Genomic DNA, 23,861 nt, shown 5'->3' with positions numbered 1-23,861 from the left:
AAGTAGCCAATAGAAAAGCTTTATTTCCATGCCTCATTTACATAGTTCTGCCCATAGATGACAGCCTTGCTGTTTGTCTTCCAATTAACTAAGACGCAGTCTGCATCCTTCATTAGCATAAAGGCCCTATAAATAGCAGAAATCCTCTTTCTACTTTCATTTTAATTTTCGTGTTTTGAGGTTTTAAAATGCCGGAGTCAGCCAAGTCCGTTCCTGCCCCGAAGAAGGGCTCTAAGAAGGCAGTGACCAAGGCGCAGAAGAAAGATGGCAAGAAGCGCAAGCGCAGCCGCAAGGAGAGCTATTCCGTGTACGTGTACAAGGTGCTGAAGCAGGTCCACCCGGACACCGGCATCTCGTCCAAGGCCATGGGCATCATGAACTCGTTCGTCAACGACATCTTCGAGCGCATTGCGGGCGAGGCGTCGCGCCTGGCGCATTATAACAAGCGCTCGACCATCACGTCTAGGGAGATCCAAACGGCCGTGCGCCTGCTGCTGCCCGGGGAGCTGGCCAAGCACGCTGTGTCTGAGGGCACCAAGGCTGTCACCAAGTACACTAGCTCCAAGTAAACTTGCCAAGTAAGCGTCTTTACACCTAATCCCAAAGGCTCTTTTAAGAGCCACCCACATGTCCACAAAAAGAGTTGTAACCTGCTGCTTATTTTCTATAAGTTGAAGTTTGGCCCAAAGTACTGTGCATTAATTAGAAGACAAAGGTGGAAAAATTTGTAAGTCCTATTAACGGGTCTAAGGAATGACAAGTGAAGTTGTTAAAAGCACTGCCAGGTTGTTGGGTTTTGGCATTGTTGTGTCAAATGTTATCCATTACCCGTTGCAATTAGGGGGTCACCGCAAATATAAAGTCAGCTATTTTTTGAGTCCCAGTGATCAATGTACTGTAATTGACCTACAGCTATCTGAAGATGAAAATTAACTGCGTAGGTGGCTGGTGGTTTGTAATACGCAGTCGGGGTTGACGAACTGCTTTAAGAGATGCTTGCAACTTGGCAAGTTTCCATGGAGGTTGAACCGAGGGCTGGCACCGAAAGGCGGGGAAACTAGGCGGGAAGAGAAAGGAGGCTATTGAACTTGGCATACAAAGTCTCTAGGAGAGAACCTTCCCAAACCAGGTAGTCGCGCGGCGGGGAGGGGGGGGGGAGCTGGCAAGTTCCACCTTCCCTTAAGCAGTTTAATCTTTGTTCCAGGGGAAGATTTTAAGGTGAAAGAAACGCATTTTCCATTTAATTTATCCAAGTCTAGAACACATTTTCAGCACCTAGGAGTAAACTTTGCTTTCTCTGTAAAAAAGTGGGAGACTACAGGAATAAAATTTATGTTACAAGGAAAACAGGTTTTTTTGTTGTTGTTTAACGATTTGAGGTAAGATACAATGTGATTTAGATTACTTAACATTAAGACCCCGTGATTCTAAATGTGCAGTTTTCTTTGATCCTGGGAAAAATACTAAGGCCTGTCTGGCGCTAGACAGGCGTCCATTAGAACACGGCTCCACAGTTACTGGCTGCCTAACCTGGAAGTTACCTGAGAAATGAGGTGCAGCCCTGGCTTAATTAAGGTAGAAGTGCAAATATAGGACAATGGCACATGCTTATCACACAAGCTCTTCAGCCAAACTATAAAGTTTCCCAAGTCCTTCAACAACTGAAATTGGATTTTTTTCTATACCCCTAGTGAGCCTGCGCAAGGACTGATGATCCAAATCAGACTAACCTCTCCTCACTGCCAACTAATCAGTTTACCCCAAAAATGTGCAAACATTCACTATCCCAGGCTGACTACAAGGTTTTGTTTTGTTTTTGTTTTCTCCTTCTCTTCCCCTCTTTTCCTCACATATAAATTCTGGTTTGCCTTTGTTGGATGAAATAACAACTATTGCTTGATTTCTCTTCAATACAAGAGCAGACTGCCTAATCATTAACACCTTGGACCATTTATTTCTGAAGATTCCACCAAGAGATTGTTTACCCGAGCCCTACCTTAGGAATCAATAGAAAAGTGAACTGAAAATGTACCTTGTCTAGCCCTGGGCACTTTGAGTTTTCTGTTCATCTTCCCTTGGCTCTTGTATGCTAAAATTTATTTTTACCCAAGTCTGCTTCTTATTCTGGTTCTTAGATTGCACTTTGTCGATTGGATACACATTAGTGGTTTTATCGCTAGATCATTAATTAGTTGGTGGCAGAGGACAGGGTATCTGGAATCTGGTTCATTTGTTCATCTTTTTTGGGTTGTTTGTGTTTGTCTGAGGATTCTGGTCATCTCTGGCATTTGAGAACACAGGACGAGGAAGTTGGTGTTTTTCTTTCTGGCCTTTGATGGGATCCACTGTGTTTGGTGTTTTGTGTTTGTATACTGTGGGTTCTTTTAACTAAAAATCAGAGTTTCTTTCTTCCTTTCAAAACTGTCTGCTATCGTGATTACTCAGTATGAGTCCAAATCATTGTCAGTATCTGCAAAAATAACATTCCTGCTTCAAAGATAAATGAATATAAAATGGCCGCCTAAAACTTTTAACTTTAATAAAGCGTTAGACCTAACAGGAGACTTAAGACAAGAAAGAAAACAAGGAAACAGCATCTCCAGCCTACAATTGGCCTGTCTCTTGCTATGCCGAAGCCTCTAAAGTTTATTATTCAATAATTCCAAAAAAATATTGTCCCTTCTTGCTCTTTAAGTAAGGTCAGAGAGGAGGGAGAAGAAATATGTCATTATAAATAAAGCTATTGAGTCAGAAAAAAGAGAGGGCTTCCAATACCTGTAGAGAACAAACATTAGTTTATTAACCTTAATGAGTTCATTGTGAGGGATATGGCACTGGAAACTAGAATTTCCTACCAAACTTAGAAGGATATCAGAGAATTTACTCATATTCCCAGCAGTGGTGTACCCTGAGGGATCTCTGATCTTAATCACATTTGTTTCTTTAACTGATCAACATACTTAAATCTCTGGTTGCTTTTAAATTAAATCTCTTTAAGTTTTGTTCCAGTTTCACAATTAGCTCCTCTAACTTGTACAATGATTGAGAATATTTTCTGCTTTATGAATACAAATAATTTTGAGCAAATTATCTACCTCAGCAGAAAATTTTAAAAGTTATAATGTAAACTTAAATAGCTTATATAAAGACTAAAAAACATACATCAATTTAAAATAAGAGCAAAATCAAATTCTCCAGATGCTTTAAACGTGCTACCTCTTTAAGTTGTAACTCAGACAGAAAAGAAAGTTTAACTGAATTTAATTAGTGGTCTTAGTTAACACATTACAAGATAAGAAACAAAACAGAACTACTCCATTATTTTTGAACAACTTAAATATTTTAATACATGGCATGTAATACTATAGGAAATTTAAAAATCACATATTTCTAATCAAGTTAACCCTTTGGATAAATTTGCTGGCTTAACAATTCTGCTTTACAAACTGGCTCTACGTCTTTTTCTTTATTATTGTTATAATGTAAGACTAATGTTAGTATAGTATTCTAGTTTACACAAGTTTAGGGGTTATTTTCTTTAAAAAAAAATTAAGTTAAAATTACTAAATTTCTTTAACTCTACTGATTAGATGAGTTATCATCACTTTATTTAAAATTTTACATTATGTAAATTATGCATTGAACTAAATTATCACAAAATAGTGATAAGGTAGATAGGTAATGTCATTTTTAAAATGGAATTAATTTTTCTAATGTTACAAATCATAAGGACTCATTGTGTCAGCTTAAATACTGAGTTCAAAGTCTATAGATAACTTTAAAAATTTAGATAAATATTAAATTGGGTAAATTAAATAAGTTGGAGGGTACAAAATAAACATCACTAAAAACAGATCTATGCAAGTCTTTTATTTTCACATAGTTGAGAATGACCGTAGATTAACAGGTTAGAGAACATATAGATGCCGTAGGAGAATAGAAATAGCTATGCTTGATTTTGCTACTTTAAATATGTAGAAGGGATATGTAAAGTGTATATGTGGGCCCAGAGGACAAGGCAGGTTTTGGACGGCCTCCTGGTTTCCTTATGCCTATGAGGGAACACAGTTGCCTGTTTTTCTAAAGGGCTGTCATTAATACAAACAGCTCTGACTCTACCAAGTACTATAGCTGCAGAGAAACAAATATGTACACAAGCAATGGCTATATTTGGTCTGTTTATTTATTAGAAAGTTGTTACTGTTCATTAATGTAGTAAATTCAATTTTATATGTATTGGCTTATTTATGCTGACAAGGTAATAATACTTTAGAGCTGCCATTAAAGACTGAATTTATAACTATATTAATTTATCAACCACCCCTCAATAAAAATTGACTATCCAAATCTCTCATCTCTCTGTAGCCCAACCACTTCCAGACTTCATGGTCATGTAACAAAAAATAACTCCAACACAAGCACAAACTAGTTCAAGTTTTACAAAGATGTTGATTATCTCAAAAACTTGGCAAGTGATTGAATCTTGCTATATATCCAATTAGTACAAATTGAAAAACAATAAAGGTGGGACAGTGCTTCAACCATATCTCAAGAACCACAGCATTAACAAATCAATTTCATGTTATTGTTTTGAAATATATGGATCTTTTTTACCACCTGGGAATACTTGTAATTGTTTTAAATAATAAAAAATGAGATCATGGATAAAATATAAAACTATTCTTATCAGAACATATCAATCTATATCACCCCCTAACTGCTGAGAAGATAATACAAATAATTTAAAGTAAAATTCCCAAAAGAACATAAACTTACTGTGCCAAAATTTTACTTCTAACCTTAATAATAATGATAATATGACTTACATCTAAATATTCCCATAAATTCTCATCATTTGAAATTGTACCACAAGATCCACGTGACTTGTCTTTTCTTCTCTTTTGACATTTTCAGGTGTCAGATATTATCTAAAACTAATGTAGGCTACACTGTCATATATACAACAAATGCAATCTACATTTCAAAAAAAGACTTCAACAGACACGCCTCTACATAATATATAATTAAAGATTGTATTAAAAGAGACTCCCCAAAGTGTCAACTTTTAACAATGCTAGAAAAGGCCATTTCCAGTATTTTTAACTACAAGTGTTGTAGTTCAGGACAAATGGATTTTTTTCTTTTTTTTCACAGCATAAACATGTTTAGAATCCTACCACTTGGATATACACTCTCATTGGAAAGCCAATCGTGACACATTAAAAGATTTCCAGAATTTTGGAAGTAGGAAGCTTCCTCCTAAGATTCTATAGATCAAGATGAGATCTGAAATAGATAGCTTTTTCCTTCTCCTTCCCGTTGTGTTATTCTTTGTCCTTTTCTCCATTATCAGTTTTTCCAATGATTAGATTTCAGATTTATTCTTCTCAAGTATTAGAAAAAAATTAAAAATCCTCAGAGCCTAGCCCTCTATCTATACCTTGACTAAAAGTTCCTGAACAAAAGAATGTGTACTACATAATTTATTTCTGTGTATGGCTCAAATTAGAGTTACAACTGTGGTTAGGAAAAATGACACTTATTTAACTTAAATCCATCAAGGTAATCTTTGAGGCCTGTTCTTCTAATTAAGACATGCCAATTAAGTACTTGAAGATAATAGAGATTTCAAATAGTTCTTATTATATTTGTGATTGTCCTCATAACGTTTTTGTCTTCCTCCTCTGTCTAATATGCAGATGACTAAGTGTTACAAAGAGGAGACTAAAACCTGCTACTCTATTATGAGAGTCTTGACCAAAGTGGAGAAGTTGAGAGACTCTGATGCCAGAAATGGTGAAGATATGACCTACCTAAGATGGAAATGCTGACTGAGAGTCAGTGGACCATATTATACAGAGGCAGCCTGTCACATATTCTTCACAGCCAATCTTGAGAGTTTTTAGACAATCACTATTTTTCTTTTTTTTTTTTAATCCTCTTTGGTCTGTGTAAGAACAGATTGTCCACACTGAACCCTTTCCTACTGAAAATAATGTACAAACATGATATCCTGTTCCTAGACAGCCCAAAGGTATTTCCTCCCCTCTTTCTCTTTCATAGTCATCTTTTTTGACTTGGATGAAATCAATCTATTGCTTGGCATACCTTATACACAAGTTAACAGTGTGCTAATAATTAACTAAATGTCTTTGAGTTACTGTTTGACAAACCTAGTACTCTGAGCCTGTGGGGTGATAGTAATTACCTACTTGAGAAGATGGAGTGAGGATTAAATGAAATAGAAAATATAAAATATTTGTCCTAGAAATGGTATGGATGCCAGTAAAATGGTTGCACAGCATTGCTCCCTGTTGACGGAAGTGTAGCCCCTGGAGATAAAACCTCCCGGTTTGATGCTCAGCTTGCCACCTATTAGCTGTGAGACTGATGCAAGTCATTAATCTCTCTGTGCCTCTTCTATATCTTGAGGATGATGGTAATAGCACCTACCTTCTAGATGTTTGTGATGATCAAAGACCTTTAATGCATAGAACACACTTTGAAGTGTGCCTGGTACATGGTAGGTACTCAGTTTTTGTGTGATGTTTGACAAGTTTCATTTATAACCTTCTTTATGCCCTAAAGGGAACTAAGGCAGCTTGTGACTGAAGACCTCAGTCGGTAGGAGCTGGTCTTTCTTAAATGATAGGAATTTCACAAGTGATATAAAAAGATTGCCAACGGATTCCTTTGCATTTACCTTGGTCCAACAGGTTGACAGAAAATGCATTCTTTTTCCCACACTTGTACTTAATTAGCTCTCTAGGCGTATACCTAAGGACATAAGGAATGATAGCTATCACTTGTCTTGAAGCGTCCAGATTTCGAAGGGTGTGTAGATTCAGTACTTTGCAGTCCAACAGTCCTAAATTTAAAAGGTATTAAAAATTATTTAGCTTTTCCAAAATTTCACCCTGTGCAATCCTGGATGACTAAGCGTAAAATTAATTGGGCCAAATCCACAGTTGCCTTTGACCTTGCCAGCAAGACGTTCTAGGCTCTGACTAAATTCTTTGGACTCTGAAAATCAGCTTGACATATCTTCAAGTACTATGGGTTTATTATAAATTAGGAAAAAGTGAGTAAATTTGGAGAATCAACTACTTTCTTATTGTCCCACCTCAGTTCTGAGGAAGGAAAATGAAGCTTTGGTTTGCTCATTTAAAGACTTACATAACCTTATCATCCAATAAGCAATTTGTATAGTAATTAATGGAAAGAGTTGGTTTCATCTTGCTATGGGTATTCATGGTATTAGATCTCCCCAGCTGCAGGCTCCAAGGGATGAAGGAACAGAAATGATGGGACTTGTCTCATTCTATAAGGAGACTGATATACTTAGAGGAGGCAATACTGGGGTAAAACCTTGACTTCATCACTTATAGCTCTAAACTTGTCTTCTGACAAGATCGAGTTCTCCAACAGTAAAAGAATTGGCTTCAAAAGCAATAAGGAAGAAACTTTGTTCTCATTTTCTTTTCTCTCTCCTCTCCTCCCCTCCTCCCTTCTTTTCTTTTCTTTTTTCCTTTATTTTCTTTTCACTTCTTTTTCCCTACTATAATTGGCCCAAACTCAGCTGTAGGACAGGATATAAAAATATCAAAGATTAAAATGTGCCCGTTTTGGGACTCCCCTGGTGGTCCAGTGGTTAAGACTTCTCCTTCCAATACAGGGGGTGTCAGTTCAATCCCTGGTCAGGGAGCTAAGATCCCACATGCCTCGTGGCCAAAGAAACAAAACATGACACAGAAGCAATATTGTAACAAATTCAATAAAGACTTTAAAAAATGGTCCACATCAAAAAAAAAAAAAAAAAAAGAAAAGAAATCTTTAAAAAATGTGCCCCTTTTATTGTTAGATTTGCTTAAACAATTGAGGTGTTAGATGCTGGTCACTAGATTTTTAAACACATGCATTTGGGCTTTAATGCACTGAAATACATATATTTTTAAAAATTGAAATAAATAAACAAATACGATTGTGTGTTTAAGAATTCTACAGAGATGATGCAAGTTCTGAGATCTTGAATGGAAGAAAGGCTGCTAGCCTCAAAGGTGGGTCAAGGATACCCAGCAAGCATCAGGGTAAGCGCTTTTTGGAGGTTTTGGAAAGTGCTTGGCCTCCCTGACTCTAAGCATCAGAGACTGAGCCTGGCTCCATCGATTCTAGACATACATAATGCTGAGTGGATTGGAATTGTTTTTCCTATACACTTTTTTATAAGTTTTTTTTTTTAGAGCAGTTTTAGGTTTACAACAAAATTGAGAGGAAGGTACAGAGATTCCTCAAATACTCCCTACACCCATACACCCACACATGCATAGCCTTTCCCAATACCAGCATCACTCACCAGAATGGTACTTTTTTTTTTTTTTTAAACCAAGGATGAACCTATATTGACACAGCATAATCACCCAAAGTCCATAGTTGACCTTAGGGTTCATTCTTGATGTTGTACATTCTATGAGTTTGGTCAAATGTATAATGACTTATATTCATTGTTATAATACCATACAGAATTTTTTACTGTCCTAAAATGATCGGAAATTTTAATAAGCTGGAAATGAGGGGAAGGGGCTGTGGGGTCTTTATCCTTCTAGCATGTGAGCTGGGGCATCATGGATGGTCTGGAATGGGTCTGAAAGAGCTGTATCTTCCTTTAGGATACTCCAAAGACCTGAAACACGGTTTGACGGACTCTTCCCCTGCCCACTGTTTGCGGCCTCTTTCTCTCATGTTCTGTACTGCAGCCAGATTTGCACACACTCTGCTTTTCCTGGTTTTCATCCTCCCATATATGCTGGACCTCGTCTTTGATATTTTCACCACAGAGGGAATGAAGACAGAGTTTTGGAATGGTCTGAGGAGGGGATTTCTGCCCTTTCTTCTCTGGTCCTAAGGACCACCTTCTGGTTCTTGTTCTTCCAGCTATCTTCAGTGACTGTCTCCTTGGAAAAGGACAAAGTCACTATCCTCTTGGAGCTTACATCTCAGCTGGGGAAGAGAGACAACAAACAATCGTTACTATGAGTAATTACATAGAATATGAGAAAGGAATAAATGTTATGGAAAGGGAAAATGGAAAACAGGAAAAGGGGGGATCAAGAGGGGTGGTAGATATAATATGCACATTAGCACTAATTAAAATGCTTAATATAACAAGAGTAGCTAACACTAGTGTAGCACTTAGTATGGGCCAGGTACTGTTCTGAGTGTTTTACACTATTAACTCAATTTATTCTCAGACAATAAAATGTTAGTTGGAAAGCACATACAAAACTCTTGGAGGAAGACCCAGCAATGAAGAAAAGAAGAGAAATCAAAGCCCTATTGGTTCTACCTTGAATACCTGTCCCTCTTTTTCTAGCACCACCATCACTGCCCTCATTCTGGGCGTGAGCTGGTGAGAAGAGCTGTGCTTCCCTCCAGCACAGTCCTTCAATTTGGTGCATTTTCAACAGTGTTTAAGATAACACTTGCCACTTGCCACTTGCAATTGTTAAGGCTGCTACATCTGAAGCAACAGTGAGTTTGTTAAACTACTGGAACATCAGAGATCACACCATGAGTCAGCAGAGATGGTCAATGGTTTGTGTGGGAGACTGTGGCCTTCACCAGCTAAAGAGAGGACTGCTTCCCCCTTGCCCACCCGCCACTACCACCAGGATCTGCTTCCAGGCAGAGCTTTCTCAAAACTTAAATAACTATGTAACTGTGACTACATTTTTACAAGCACACACAAACCATGTAGCAAGAGCCTCTCTCTGTAAAGTGGAGTGACGGCCTGAGTGTAAGCTGTGTCAAGCGTGGCTTATAATTACGAGTATTCATATTACCCAAACGTGTGACCAATTTTCACAGAAACCCATATGTCCCCGCCCCACTAATGTGTCAGCCCACAGGTAGTAAAGAGGACTCCTTAGTAAGCAAACCCTGCATATACTTCCTTGCACTGAATTTGGACACCAAGAGAGCATAAAATTAGGTTTGCCTCTGCCTACCTGTGAAGAAGAGTTGGAAAAATGCATTTCAAAACAACCCAGGAAAGAGACTAAGCATTTATTTGGGTACATTTCCATTAGATGTTTGATTTGGTTTATTTGAAAGTGGGGAATGATTTCACCTGCCAGCAGCCCAGAGAGATGAGCATGTTAGAGAAGGGAGGCTTCTGGGAACTGTTAAAACTGCTTCATGTGGGAATAACAAGCTTGAACTCTTCAACCTGTCATCATGCAAGGGCCTTCCTCATCCTTCACAAGCGGTTCTACAAGGCTCACCCCCAAGCACCTCACCCTAGACAATCCCCACCACCTGGCCTTTGTCACTATGTCTCCTTTGTGAAAAGCCCTAATACGCTTTCCTCACCTGACAAATTCCTACCCGCCCTTCAAGACGTAGCCCAAATGTAAGTTATAGGACACTGACTAGATCATGCTCATCTTTTATTAACAAGGGCACGTAGACTCAAATGCTAGAGGGTGTGGTTTTACTGTAGAGGATGGTTCACCATCCAACAGCTGTGCCACCTGGGAAACTCAGTCTCTCTGAGCCTTAATTTCCTCATGTATAAAGCAGGGAGGACCATCATACGTACCTCAGAAGGTTGTTGCAAGATTAAGTGCATTGGTATCTAAAGTGCTTAGAGCACTGCTTGGCACAGAACAAACACCAGTGAACATTAGCCATCGCCATTATTACTGTTCTCAGAATCAAGTACAATATCAGATATTTGATGAATTACAGAAGTGAATCAATCAATCTCTCTTTTTACAGGAGGAGCAAATGGGCTTTAGAAATGTATTTTCCCACCACTGGTCACTGCTGGACACTGTTGCATCTCACAAATAAGTCAATGAAAATGATACTAGAAGAAGATAAAAGGAGGTATTTTTAACAATCACGGAAGGATCAATAAGAACTTGGCTAAAACATTTATTTTGAGTGTAAAAATATTAAATGATAATTGCAGAAATTTGTAAGAAGAGAAATATATAACAAAGAAAATTAAAATAAATCTTAGTATCTCTTTTCTATATGTATATATGAATATGAACATATATATGAGATCCATCTCTAATAAGTATATATCATATATAAAGCAAATTTAGGTATCATGCTACATATACACAGCTAATTTTCTAGGTAACATGGCTAGAAACGCACATTTTTTATAGATGTATGATTACTTATTGATTAGTCCTCTGTTACTGGCTATTTAGAAGGAGTTCCATTTTTATGCATTATAAATCATACAGATCACACCTCTTTTTACATAAATCTTTGTTTAAATATTTGATTATTTCCTTGGGACGGACTTCTAGAAGTAGAAATACTAAATCACAAGGTAAAACCATTTTTTAAGGCCCTTAATATATACGTTCATCAAATTGCCATTGAGAGGGACCATGCCAACTTATAACACCAACATAATACAATAATTCCTATTTTACAGCAGTCATATTTACTGAGAATATTTTTAAAACACTTAGATAGACCAAAAAAAATATTGAAATGTAATTTCCTTCATTATGAGTGAAGGTAGTTTTTTCCCCATATTTTTATTAGCCATGATCCCATAAGAAATAAACTGCTGCAAAACAATGAACAGGATTGCAACAGTTCCACGGGAAAGCACTCTGTAAAGAATAAGTAGGATCTTAGGTTAAGACCAAAAAAGGGAATATTTATCAGGTGCCTCCTTTGCCCAGGACTGTGTTGGAATAATGAACCATGTTTGGCTATGTGTAACTAAAGCTACTTTTATCTAGGTTGTCTCTAATAAGCCTCCTAACCATTCCATGAGAAAAGTACCTGCTATGGATTGATTTATGCCCACCCCTCCTCCAAAATTCATATGCTGAAGCCCTGACCCCCAATGTGACTATATTTGGAGACAGGGCTTTTGGGAGGTAATTTAGGCTACAGAGGTCATAGAGGTGGGGCCCTAGTCCAATAGGATTCACGGCCTTATAAGAAGAGAAAGAGAGAGCCATCACTCTCCTGGTGTGCATGCACTCATGAAAGGCCATGTAAGGACACAGCAAGAAGGCAGCCGTCTATAGGGTAGGAAAAGAGGTCTCACCAGAACCTGACCATGCTGGCACCCTGACCTCGGATTTCTAGACTCCAGAGCTATGAGGAAATAAATTTCTATTGTTTAAGCCATGCACTCTAGAGTATTTTGTTTGAGTTGCCTGAGCAGACTAAGTGTGAGATGGGAGAAGGAGAGCCTTTTGAAGCCAGACTTCTTGAAATCAAATCCCAGCCTTTCTGCTCACTAGCTCTAAGACTTTGGGCAAGTTGTGTGACTTTTCTGTGACTCAGTTTCCTCATCTATAAAATGATTTCATACATTTATTTTTTAAATTTTTTGAGGGGAAAATACTTGGGACAATGACTGGCACATATATATGGTGTATATGTGTGTGAGCTTGTTTTTATGGTATCTTTTCGAATTATAATGCAAAATATGAATCATGGTTTTTTCTCTGGATCTTAAATTATGGAATCTAAGAATTTTAGAAAACTAGCCAATTCTCTGTTACTTTTACAGCCATGAGTGATATGTTCTGTCAACCTGTAAATATAAGGATCAATCCACTCATACCCGACCCTAAGCCACTGACGTTTAATGGTACGACCTCTCAGGGATCACTGAGGTTCAGAGAAACCAAATACACGTTAAAACAGAGCCCTTGGTAAGATGCACCCGTAATCCCTCTAAGTAGAAAAGAATTTTCAAACTGAGGGTCACAATGTATTAGTAGGCTGTGAAATCAATCTCATGATTTGCAACCAGCATTTTTTAAAAAATAAAATAAACTAGATGAAAATATATCAGAATGCACTTAAGATAGTATTGTTTTCAGAATTTATGTTTCATATGTGTGTGTAAGTGCACATGTGAGCATGTATGTGAGACAGAGAGAGTGAAAGAGACTTTTCTACCTCACTTTGCAATCAGAAGTTTGAAAGTCTCATCATCTCATTTCCTCTTCAGAAGTATTTCAAATGTAGACTCTCTCTTTTCCCACACTCTCTCCTCAAATGAAGCTCTTGTCTTTCTTCTGAGACTATTACAACAGACTACCAACCTCTGACATTAGGCTTTCCACAATAATTGTTTATGTGAAAAATCGAAAATCAAGGCAACTACAACAACCATACAAGAAGACAACTACTACAAAAACACACAAGCTCTCTCCATAAAAGCCTCCAGTGGTTGCCCAGTCTGTAGAATGTCACCAAATTTCTCACGCAGGCATTTGCGGATCTTTGCAAGATGGTCCTTATGGGATTTTCCTTTGCTGAACCCTGGACTCTGGTCATATTACACCATTCCCTCAACATCCTCCTGGAAGGCCAGGCCTTGAAACTCTTATACACCTCTGAGAAAGCTGAGTCCTAGAACAAGCCCAGAGAAACATCCTAGACATTATTCCAATAACTTTTCCCACAGCTCTGCAGGACACCTGCCAGCCCAGTCCTGTTAGAGATCTGGATCTGTTGTTTCCACTGAGCTCTTCAGACCAGGGTTCCTGCCTCATATTTTATAGTTAATTAAGTGCAGGGATTGTATCTGTTTCCTTACATATTCTTTTTGAGGGTGGAGGGTGAAGGGGGTGGGTGTGGGTATAGGGGTAAGGTTTGAACTAATGAAACCAGAAGCAAAACTCAGTTCAAGATGCCCTCTACAAGGGGGACCTGATTTTGGCCAAGCAGATATCATGTGTGAAATCCAGGTAATTTACTCCATGCTTGAGGGTCTGCTATCAAGCCTTAGGGACTGAGAAGTGGTTTTAGTCACAAGCAATCCACATGCCTGTAGATCATTGTTTATTAGATTGTTTGCCCAGATAAGGTGTTATCCTGAAGTTTTTTGACAATTCTAAAAGAATCTTCCAACTCTGCAGTGAGACATCTAAGATATCTGTGTTACTTCCCTCATATACATAAATAATTTTCAATAAAAATCAGGGCGTGAATAATTTATTTTCTCCACCAACTGAAAGCCAACCATTTGGAAGACCAGTTAGAAGAGATGAGATAAGTCATTCATTAAAAATCACTTTTATATTTACACGGAAAAGGGGAAGTTTTGTGCTTCCCTTTGAATTTTGTTGAAAATCGAGGGCTTTATTGAACAGTTTTGGCATGCAGGGTCATTTTTCATTAAAAGGCAAAAAGGCATCTGAAATCTGTATCTCCATGGTTTATTCAGCAGTGGAACCTGGGCGATTCCGTGCAGAGGGTATTCGAGGCATTCAACTTTTGGCAGGGAAACAAACACAAATGCTCCTTCCCCAAGGGGCGGGGGCGGTGCCTGAGCGACGCACCAATCACAGCGCGCCCTGCCCTATATAAGGCCCTGAGGCCCGTTCAGTAGCTTATGCTATTTGCTAGGTGGTACGTATTGCTCTACTCTAATGTAATGTCTGAGATGGTGCCCGTTGCTCTAGCGGACCGGGTTCCACCGTCCATGGAGAAACCTCCCCCCCAAAAAAGGGGCAAGAAGCCGGTTGGTTTGACGGGTGAAAGTCGCAAGACCACAAGCGCCTCATTGTCCAAGTTGATCATCGAGGCCCTTTCCATTTCTCAAGAGAGAGCTGGCATGTCTGTGGTAGCGCTGAAAAAGGCGCTAGCAGCCGTGGGCTATGACGTGGAGAAGAACAACAGCCGTGTCAAGCTGGGTCTCAAGAGCCTGGTTAGCAAAGGAATTCTGGTGCAGACCAGGGGTACCGGTGCTTCCGGCTCTTTCAAGCTCAGCAAGAAGGTTGCTGCTGAGCCCCCCAAGGGAAAGGTCAAGAAGCCTGCTTCTACCAAGACGAAGAAGCATGTCTTGGCCGGAGACTCCAAATCTCCGCAGAAAGCTAACACCAACAAAAGAGCAAAGGCGCCGAGGACAACAATGGCTGAGAAAGCAGGTTCGCGTGGCAGAAAAGCTAAAGGCGCCAAGGGCAAGCAACAACGGCAAAGTCCAGCGAAGGCCAGAGCAGGGAAGCCCAAGGCTGGGAATTCTAAACTGACCCAGCTGAAGACTAATCCTAGGAAAGCAACAACCAAGAAGTAACATTTCGGCAACGGCCAGTTTTCATAGAACCCAACGGCTCTTTTAAGAGCCACTCAAATGATTTTGAGGGTGTAACATTGCGTGTTCAGAAGACTCCGGAAGAAAAGACTATTCGTCAACTTTATCACTTGACAATGAGCAAGATTGTGATTTGGTGAGAGTGTCTTGTCAGACAAACGGTACAGACTCTGAAGAGCTTCGGATACTCAATGGTACGCTGACTGCCCAGTTCCAGAAAGTTAGGTTGTCCATCCTAATAAAAATAAGGCACATTCCTTGTATGTAAGTTCCTAAATGCTTAGAGAAGTGCTGGATTTTAAGTCGAGAGAGGAGAGATCAGCTCCGTGCCCAACCATACCTGACCATGTTTTTTCACCTAATGATACTCTAGTATATGATTTAACGTGCCTTTCCATGTAAGATTTCTGAACTCAGTCTCCATGGACTTTACAGGGGTTAATATACAGAAACCAAGGTCTCAGTTTGGATTAGTGAGAAGTTTACCTCTCGTTAAACAGATTTCTTTCCACTATGATTCGTTGCGTAAATCACAGATGTTTCCGTTTTACATCTGCAAGAATATTGAAATGCCTTTCACCTTCATTAGTTTGCAAGTAGTTACCAGATGACTTTATATATTAAGCACATACTGTTACATTAAAATTTGGTTTGATAATATCATTAGTCTTAATATAATTGTTCTCTATTTATGAAGAGAATGATAGGCTTGTTCAGGTTGTGCTACACAGGCTGAAAAACGTTAACTCTAAAACGTGTGGAGATGTTGGAGGTTCAAATATTAGGGTGTGACCTTTAAATCACAAACCTGCTTGTACTAGGAAACGCTTAGGGTCGGAGTTAAAGCATCTTTTCCGCTTTAAACAGTTTAGTTTGTTTTCACTTAGTTTGTAATTTAGCGTTCTTAAAGATCCTCGTAAAATAAATTTATACTGTTAATCTTATTTGGGCCTTGGTATTGGGGGCGACTTCGAACAAAGCCCATTGCAAAACTACGTAATTAATGCAGTCACACATACAAACATGTTCTATATCCTGTCTGAATTCATTTGTATAATCGGGCCACAGAAAAAAAAATTAATTGTATCCTATATGGAAAACGACTAAATACAATGGTTTCAATTTGTACAGAATCAGCCACAGCCCTGCTTTGCTTGGATAAGGTGGCCATTGTTTCCCTCTGAGGTTGGAGTTGGGATAGTGCAGGAAAATTCTTCACTTGCTGGACAAGGCAGTGAGCTACTTCTCTGTGTCCAGCAGTGGACTGACCCCAGACTATCACCGCAAAGAGAAAGGAGGAACAACTGGCTTCATCCCGCCCAGAAGCCAGCCGACCTCCCGGGACTACTCCAACCTGTGTAGAAGCGGCTCGGCCACTCTGCGCCTTTGTTCCTCGGGCCCATTAGCGCCTGGATTGCATCGGATTAAAAAGTTAACCAATGAACGTGTTCCCTTAAGTTCCGGGTACCGGTATGAAACCCCTTGTTTTGGCCAATAGGAAAACAGCCTTGTAACACCACCCTCCGCAATTAAACAGTGGTTTCTTCGCCACACTGAGAACCAGCCAATGAAAGCTTGTCCCCAAAGAGCCTTCATTTGCATAGCTCTGTGTTGTGTGGGCGATACTGTGAACTTTTGTGCCATGGATGCCTCCAGCCGTCCACTTAAGGACAGCTCTAATATTTCCAGATTTCTCTCATGGGTCCAATCTTATACATCACTTCGCGTTTCACCGTTTCTGAAAGCCTACTTTCTTCATAAAGACCCAAATTTCTTAACAGTGAAGCGCAAGGCCCTAAGTATTTAGTTACATAACTGCTGTGTTAACATAGCTTCCGACTATACTTCCATGTTAAATTAGCTCCGACATTTGGCTTTCACACACCTCCGCAACGTCCAACAGCCCTTCAGCGAGTTTGTGGGCGGCCCTGAAAAGGGCCTTTTTGGTTTTTTTTAGATGTCGAAGTCTGTCTCGGCCGATGCCGTGATCAACCACCGAAGCCGTAAAGGGTGCGGCCCTGGCGTTTGAGGGCGTAAACCACGTCCATGGCGGTGACAGTCTTCCGCTTGGCGTGCTCAGTGTAGGTAACAGCGTCCCGAATCACATTCTCCAAAAACACTTTCAACACCCCGCGAGTCTCCTCATAAATTAGCCCAGAAATGCGCTTGACACCACCACGGCGGGCCAGGCGACGAATAGCTGGCTTGGTGATGCCCTGGATGTTGTCCCGTAAGACCTTGCGGTGACGCTTAGCGCCGCCTTTGCCGAGACCTTTACCACCCTTTCCGCGACCAGACATGGCTGCTGTCACAGTAACTTTTTGAACTTAGCACTGCTCTTTAAATAGCATTCTTGCGGACCTGATTGAAAACGAGAGCCCTGGTGGATTTTTTCCAAATTAGGTCATCAAGGGGTGGGGCAAGGAGGGGCTTATTAACATTTCAATGTTTTGATTGGTCGGAATACCTCGCTCTTCGTCTGGCGGGCCGTAATGTGAGGTGGCCTTCAATCAGCTGAAGAGCTTTAGTTTCTCTTTTGCCCTGCACTATTTTTCTTCTGTGCGCGTTTGCAAGTTGAGTATATTCAGCTCAAGGACACGGAGCAAAGAGCTTCGCTCCACATTTCCTTTTGTTAACTTGGTAACTAATGTTAGATAGTGGTTCCTTGGGGAAGGTAAAAATAATGTGTAAAGGAAGATAGAGTTATAGGTCAAGGGACTTTCCTTTTCAGTCCTTTTAATGTTTCAATTTTAAAGGACGCATTTTGATGGGGTGAAGTTTAAGCCTGGCCACGAAGAGGCTCTCGTCCTAAAAGACCTGTGTTTGGAAAGACAGAAAGGTAGACAAACGACTGCAAATTAAAACTTCCTTTTCTTCTCTTCCTCAATTCAAACATGTACTGGGTGACTCCTTTTTCTGCAAATGCATATGAGAGAAGGAATTTAAAACTAGGCTTGGGTAATCAGTTACCTCTGGACCCTCTTCCTGGCCTTCTGCGCCTGATTGGCCTGCAGTTCCTAAAAGCTCCTTTCCTTCTTTCGTTAATCCTTTCTCAACCTTCTCTAGTTTTAGAGACAAGAACATACGTTTGTTTTGTAGAGTCCAGGATTAATAGTAAGATAGGGCTAATACTTGATTAAGGTCATTACAAAGCCTACAGGGCCCTCCCCTGGGAGGTCTATGATGAGATTATGGGTGTTTTGAACAGGTTAATCCCATTTTTGTTTTCATTCTTTTTTTTAAAAAAAAAAGCCGAATAGAACAGAACTGGATCTGAATATGGTTTGAAGAGAAGGATTTCTCAAATCAAAAAGTTTCCCTGGCTTCCTGACAACTTTAAAAAACTTCCACAGTAAGAGTCACTCTAGTTAAATTGAAAAAAAAAAAAGACACCCCTCCCCCCCATCCTGGTTAATAAATAAATGTCTGTTGGGGAGATTTAGAATGAGATTATGGTCTGAGAGAGACCTCATATAATAACCTCAGACTTAGGTAAAAAGGGAGAAGAGACCCAAAGATGGAGACAAAAGACCCAGGAGAGGGCAGGAAAGCTCTGAATGACATACGGTTTGTATCACTTCTGAAATAATTAGATGGTTATATTCTTCTGCCCCAAAGTGAGTGTTTTTAGGCTCCTGACTTTCACTACCCTTTCCCACCACAAACATGCACCTTATAAGCAGAGACTTAGCTAGGAAGAAATGCCATTCATTACAGAGGAAAAGTGCAAGGTCAGTGTTCACAGGTAAACATGAAATCTCAACATGCTTTTTAATTCATGAAAATAAATTTAAAATAATGTGTATGACATGGTTCTTTTTTTCTTATTCCCTTCTTCTAATTTCTTCTTTTCTAATTTTTTCTCAATGACATTGACTCAAAAATCATGAATGTCAAAACAGAAATATTTAAGAGGTATACAATTATAGATTTATATTAAAAATGGATTCTTCCACTCTAGGAAGAGTTCAGGTATTCCTTGGTCCTGTAGCTTGGGAAAGGGTGGGTCACCCTGGAACTCTCATTCTCAGAGTGATCCTGGCTTCACAGAGCCCCATTCATGTGAGTGAGGCTCTTCAAGTAAAAACCTTGCAAACAAGTTGTGGCTAAATGGACACATGAAATATTCACACAAATAAAACTGTGATGTTAAACAAAAGTCTTCTAAAAATATAAAATGCCCAGAACCACTCTCCACAAACTAACTCAATCAGAATATCAACGTTGAGGAATATGTATATATATATATATATATATATATATATATATATATATATAGTATATGTACACATATCATCCCATGGAATATATATGTATTCAAAAGACAATTCCGATACTTAGCCAGGGTTGAAAACTACCAGAATATACCAACACTTTTCAGTGTACAGTTGTACTTTAGGAAAAAGAAATCCCAGGGTAGAAATACTTTTGAGCAATATTATAGTTGCAGAAATACATAAGTACAATCTCGCCCCACTTAGCCTGACAGGGATTTATAACATGACAGTAGTTAGCTCTGGGCATTTGGGGACACCAATCCTGGTCTGGGGCAGACAGCTCTTCTGACCCCTGGCTGATTTATCTCCTTCCCATCTAAGTCTTTAATGCATTTCTCTTTTTCAGCCACCTAATCTTTACTTTGGTATGATCTATTTTCTTATTCATTTTTCCTGAATTAAACTGTCATTCCCACTGGCATGTTTTTGGTTCCATAACATACATATACTGTGTCTCTCCATATTTTTCTCATTTCCTCTCCTTATCCTTCTAGGAAGACGTTCCTGCTTTTTCTCCTTATTTTATTTTATTTTTTAATTTTGGCTGTGCCATGCAGCTTGCGGGATCTCAGTTCCCCATCCAGGGATTGAACCCGGGCCACAGCAGTGAAAGTGCCGAATCCTGACCCCTAGACCACCAGGGAACTCCCTGCTTTTTCTCTTTAGTTCAAACTCTTTTACTAAAAGTTTTTGGCACTTACACTTTCTAGGCCTGCTGTCCTTGTGTGGGTTTTCTCCCTTAAATATTCGTAATACATTTTGACCTACTAAAGAAAATGTTATTTGGAAAGAGAATTTCTAACAGTATACTTTCTTAAACATTTGCTTCAAAATTTTTATAAACATGTTTGTAGTTAAATTTGATTCTCAAAGTTCCATTGAATACTTCCTTAATCACACACACAAAGCCCAAAGAAAGGATTTTGCATTTGTTTTAATGGTGAAAACGGAACACAAAAGTACACAAAGCAAAGATCATTAACTGTTACATCCATGTTTAAAACAGGTGCTTTCTTGCACACATAGCGAAGCTCCTTTGGCAGTATCCAAGTTGCTTGCTGACTATCTTATGAAAATGCCATTGTGGTCACTCTGTTTACAGAATAAGATCCAGGATATTTCATCAACTCATAGGGTAACGTTAACTGACAAGACTTTCACTGAAGTTTATGCAAATATTGGTATTATCCTCACCTCCCCCTCCACACACAAATGCACTGAAGGCTCCAAAATTCTATTTTAGAATCTTTGGGTCAAAAGCCAGAATTTATTTTTTTTACTTAATTACATTATTTACAATACTTTCTATGCAAATCTGGTGAAAAATGATTCACAGGTGCTTCAATGCTACCCATCCCATAATACCTCCCTGAATGATAAATAGAATTAATAAAAATGTGAATTTGATAGTTAGAATTTTGTGTGTGAACAGAAAAAAGAATTCCCAAATGTTTCAAGTATTTATGAAATAATTATAGAGTATATTCTGAAATGTGAAAACAGGTTCTCTCCTCACTCAGGAAATAATCAGAGGTGCTGCCACTAGGCAGCAGAATGGATACTCAAAGGAGCATCCTAAAAAGATGGAACAATGCCAACCACACGTTTTCTTGATTCAGAGAGAGGGATTGTGTAGTGGCTATGAAGATGAGCCAGGCTAGCTGGGAAAAAAAATCAATACAATCATTTTCCAGCTGTGTAACCTTCAGCAAGTTAACCAACCCCTCTGTGCCTTGGTTTCCATACAGCAAAATAAGGGTAGCAGAATAACAAGAGTTTCTACCTCACAGGATTCTTCCGAAGAATTAAATTAATATTTAGAACAGGGCCTGGCATCTAGTAAGTACTTGATAATTATTAGCTGAAAAAAAAATTAGTTTTAGAAAACATTTAAGCCTAAGAAGACTTTTCTGAGAATGAAAATTCATTCAGCCAAGAAATAGAAGCTACAGAAGCATCTGCTTAAAACACATCATATGTATCTCTCACACATGAGTAAACACCTTAGAGAGTTACTCAGAATCAGCATATGTGAGATACCAGCATGCATGCCAGGCCAAGTAATAAATGCACGCAGGATGTCAAGGCAACCCAGGCTTTTTAATCAAATTGTCACATGAAATGATTTAACATTGTATTCATATTCTACATGTTAATCACTGATTCCAAAAGGGAGAAGAAAATATGATGACCCAAAGTCCACAGAAAGAAATCAAAATTAAAAATATCACTCCACGCATGTGAAAATCTTCCATGGTTAAAGTCATGCATTTTTAAATTCTAGTTATTATTAGAGTGTGTAGCTTATAAGAACCTTGCAGCATTTTAGAGAAGGTCTTTTGTTTATAAGTGTGTGTGTGTACCTGAAGAATGTATCAAGTACACGGTACTCTAAGACTATATTATTATAACTTAAGCCGAAGTTTTGCCTGTACCGCCCAGCAGCCTTAACCAACTGCTGGCAGGTTGCCTCAAAGATCAGCAGGTTTGTTCGTTTTCCTTCTGTTCTGTTTCCAGTTCAGGTAGCTCAACAGTCCCCTGTGATTCCAGAGATTCAAATAGCTGGTGAATAGTTTCAGCTTTGCTCTCTCAAATTTTCAGGGGCTTTTCTCCAAAAGTGATCCCCAGCGCCCCACCCCTTGTTAATTCTTTTCCCCTGAGGGACCCCCTCCCCCCACCCCGTAGTCGAAAGACCACTGTGACATTTTTGGCCACCAGATGGCGCGCTTCTCCTTACTACCACCCTTGTAAGTGGTTTTGCCAGAGGCAAAATAAGATACAGATTTTTAAATGTACAGATTTTTAAATGTGACTTTTCAAATGTAGTTGACCTTAAGAATTGATGAACAAGGCTAGAAAAATTAAGCTAAGAAACACTGAAAGAAAATGGAGATTTATAACTACGGTTATTAAAAAAAATTAGCAGGCCACAGTTGCCGACTGTTAATAAATGTGTATTACTGTGAAGAGTAGAATGTTTAATGAGGTAGGAAGCTTAGTATGAGCCAGGAAGCTTTTTGGCAGTCTGCTTTGAGTATAGGTTGATGTTTAAGGAGAAAGAATTTATCAGTGTGCTTCCACCATGGTTTGGAGGTAAAATGACCAATGTGTTACAGCTTAGATGGTAATGTGTCTAGTGTGAAGAAAAACAATTAATTCAGATACCATGGTTTAATGAAAATATTTCATGAAACAAAACATTAAAAAATTAGAAGCAGTATAAATGTCCCCAAAATAACATAATGATTAAGTCGATTAAGTCTATACATAAGATGGACAAATACATCAGGAAAACCATGCAGTACACAACACAATGAATTATGCATTTATTAAAATATATGTATCTACTAATTTTATATATTTTAATATAGCAATAATAGTGATAGGAAATATGCAAATTTTTAATAGACTTTATTACTGGCTAATGGAATAATAGTTTCAATTTAATTCATTTTCAACTTTTCTGTACTAAGCACAAATCCTATATACTTTTATCCACTTAACTTTGGGAACTGCAAAAAAAGAAAAGTTTAAAAAAATAGTTGAGATCTCTTTGCCCAAGTTCAATATCTACCAAACAAACTTTTGAGCTGTATTTGGTCTGAGGCAGCTGCCCTCCAGGACAGAAAGCCTTGTTCACAGTTATGCTGCCAAATACACGTGGTAGCACAAAGTAAACACAAGTTTTCTGCATGTATATATTAGTACTCTTTTGAATATGGTCAGACAAATTATTTTCCCAGAATCGGCTAATTCCTGAGTGACCTGATTAGATTAATTTTTTTGAACGTGCACGGCTGGGATGAGAACCAGACTCTCAAGGACCCCAGGAAGATGCTGGGGTCAGCATCTTGGTGCTGACCAAGGCCACTCGGTGGCTTCTAGTTTTCCATTTTAATATGAGAGAAGTTGCTCCAGTTTTTGGAGGGAAACGCCTCCACCCTGGTGGTCCTGATTGGAGCAGGACACTGTGAGGTCCAACACAGTAACTAACTGACACCCCCAATCACAGTCCCATGAGTGATGCCAGATAGAGCTGGCCAGTGGTGGCAACAGGGGTCACATTCCAGGGTTCTTCCCTCAGGGACTTTGAAAGGAAACATGGCTGATATTGTTTTCTGCTGTTTTTTCCCTTCATTTGGGTCAAACTCACTGAGAATACAGACAATGAGACAAGAGAAGAGCGATCTCCACAGCCATCTCCTTTCCTCCCCATTTACTCCAGGCATCTAACCAACTGAATGCAGCGTCAAAGAGCTGGATCAAAGATCCATGTTGGGGATTCCCTGGTGGCGCAGTGGTTGAGAGTCCCCCTGCCGATGCAGGGGACGCGGGTTCGTGCCCCGGTCCGGGAAGATCCCACATGCCGCGGTGTGGCTGGGCCCGTGAGCCACGGCTGCTGAGCCTGCGCGTCCGGAGCCTGTGCTCCGCGACAGGAGAGGCCAAAACAGTGAGAGGCCCGCGTACCGCAAAAAAAAAAAAAAAAAAAAAAA

The 23,861-nt window shown here is 39.3% G+C and overlaps 4 protein-coding genes across 4 annotated transcripts in view; 3 read left to right on the top strand and 1 right to left on the bottom strand.

The window, feature by feature from the left end:
• Positions 1-23,861, top strand: part of LOC114907282 — a 111,343-nt gene that overhangs the window by 50,145 nt on the left and 37,337 nt on the right. The window lies entirely within an intron of this gene.
• Positions 179-750, top strand: LOC114907324 (histone H2B type 1-like). Its single transcript, XM_029242843.1, has one exon. The coding sequence runs from the start codon at positions 189-191 to the stop codon at positions 567-569; it is 381 nt and encodes a 126-aa protein (XP_029098676.1). The 5' UTR covers positions 179-188; the 3' UTR covers positions 570-750.
• Positions 14,393-15,073, top strand: LOC114907289 (histone H1t). The gene has a single exon (XM_029242800.1). The coding sequence runs from the start codon at positions 14,393-14,395 to the stop codon at positions 15,071-15,073; it is 681 nt and encodes a 226-aa protein (XP_029098633.1).
• The window catches only part of LOC114907339, a 48,420-nt gene continuing 41,488 nt past the window's right edge, over positions 16,930-23,861 (bottom strand). The window contains exon 4 of the mRNA XM_029242862.1: positions 16,930-17,408. Within this exon, the coding sequence (XP_029098695.1) occupies positions 17,080-17,408 (329 nt within the window). The 3' untranslated portion in view covers positions 16,930-17,079. The remainder of the gene's footprint in view (positions 17,409-23,861) is intronic.

Source organism: Monodon monoceros, unplaced genomic scaffold (assembly GCF_005190385.1).
Source record: "Monodon monoceros isolate NGI ecotype Baffin Bay Population unplaced genomic scaffold, NGI_Narwhal_1 Super_Scaffold_3, whole genome shotgun sequence".
Taxonomy (NCBI): Eukaryota; Metazoa; Chordata; class Mammalia; order Artiodactyla; family Monodontidae; genus Monodon; species Monodon monoceros.
This window is presented reverse-complemented; position numbering and strand designations above follow the sequence as displayed.

Coding starts and splice junctions, on each gene's coding strand:
- LOC114907324 (XM_029242843.1), top strand. CDS start 189: ATGCCGGAGTCAGCCAAGTCCGTTCCTGCCCCGAAGAAGGGCTCTAAG.
- LOC114907289 (XM_029242800.1), top strand. CDS start 14,393: ATGCTATTTGCTAGGTGGTACGTATTGCTCTACTCTAATGTAATGTCT.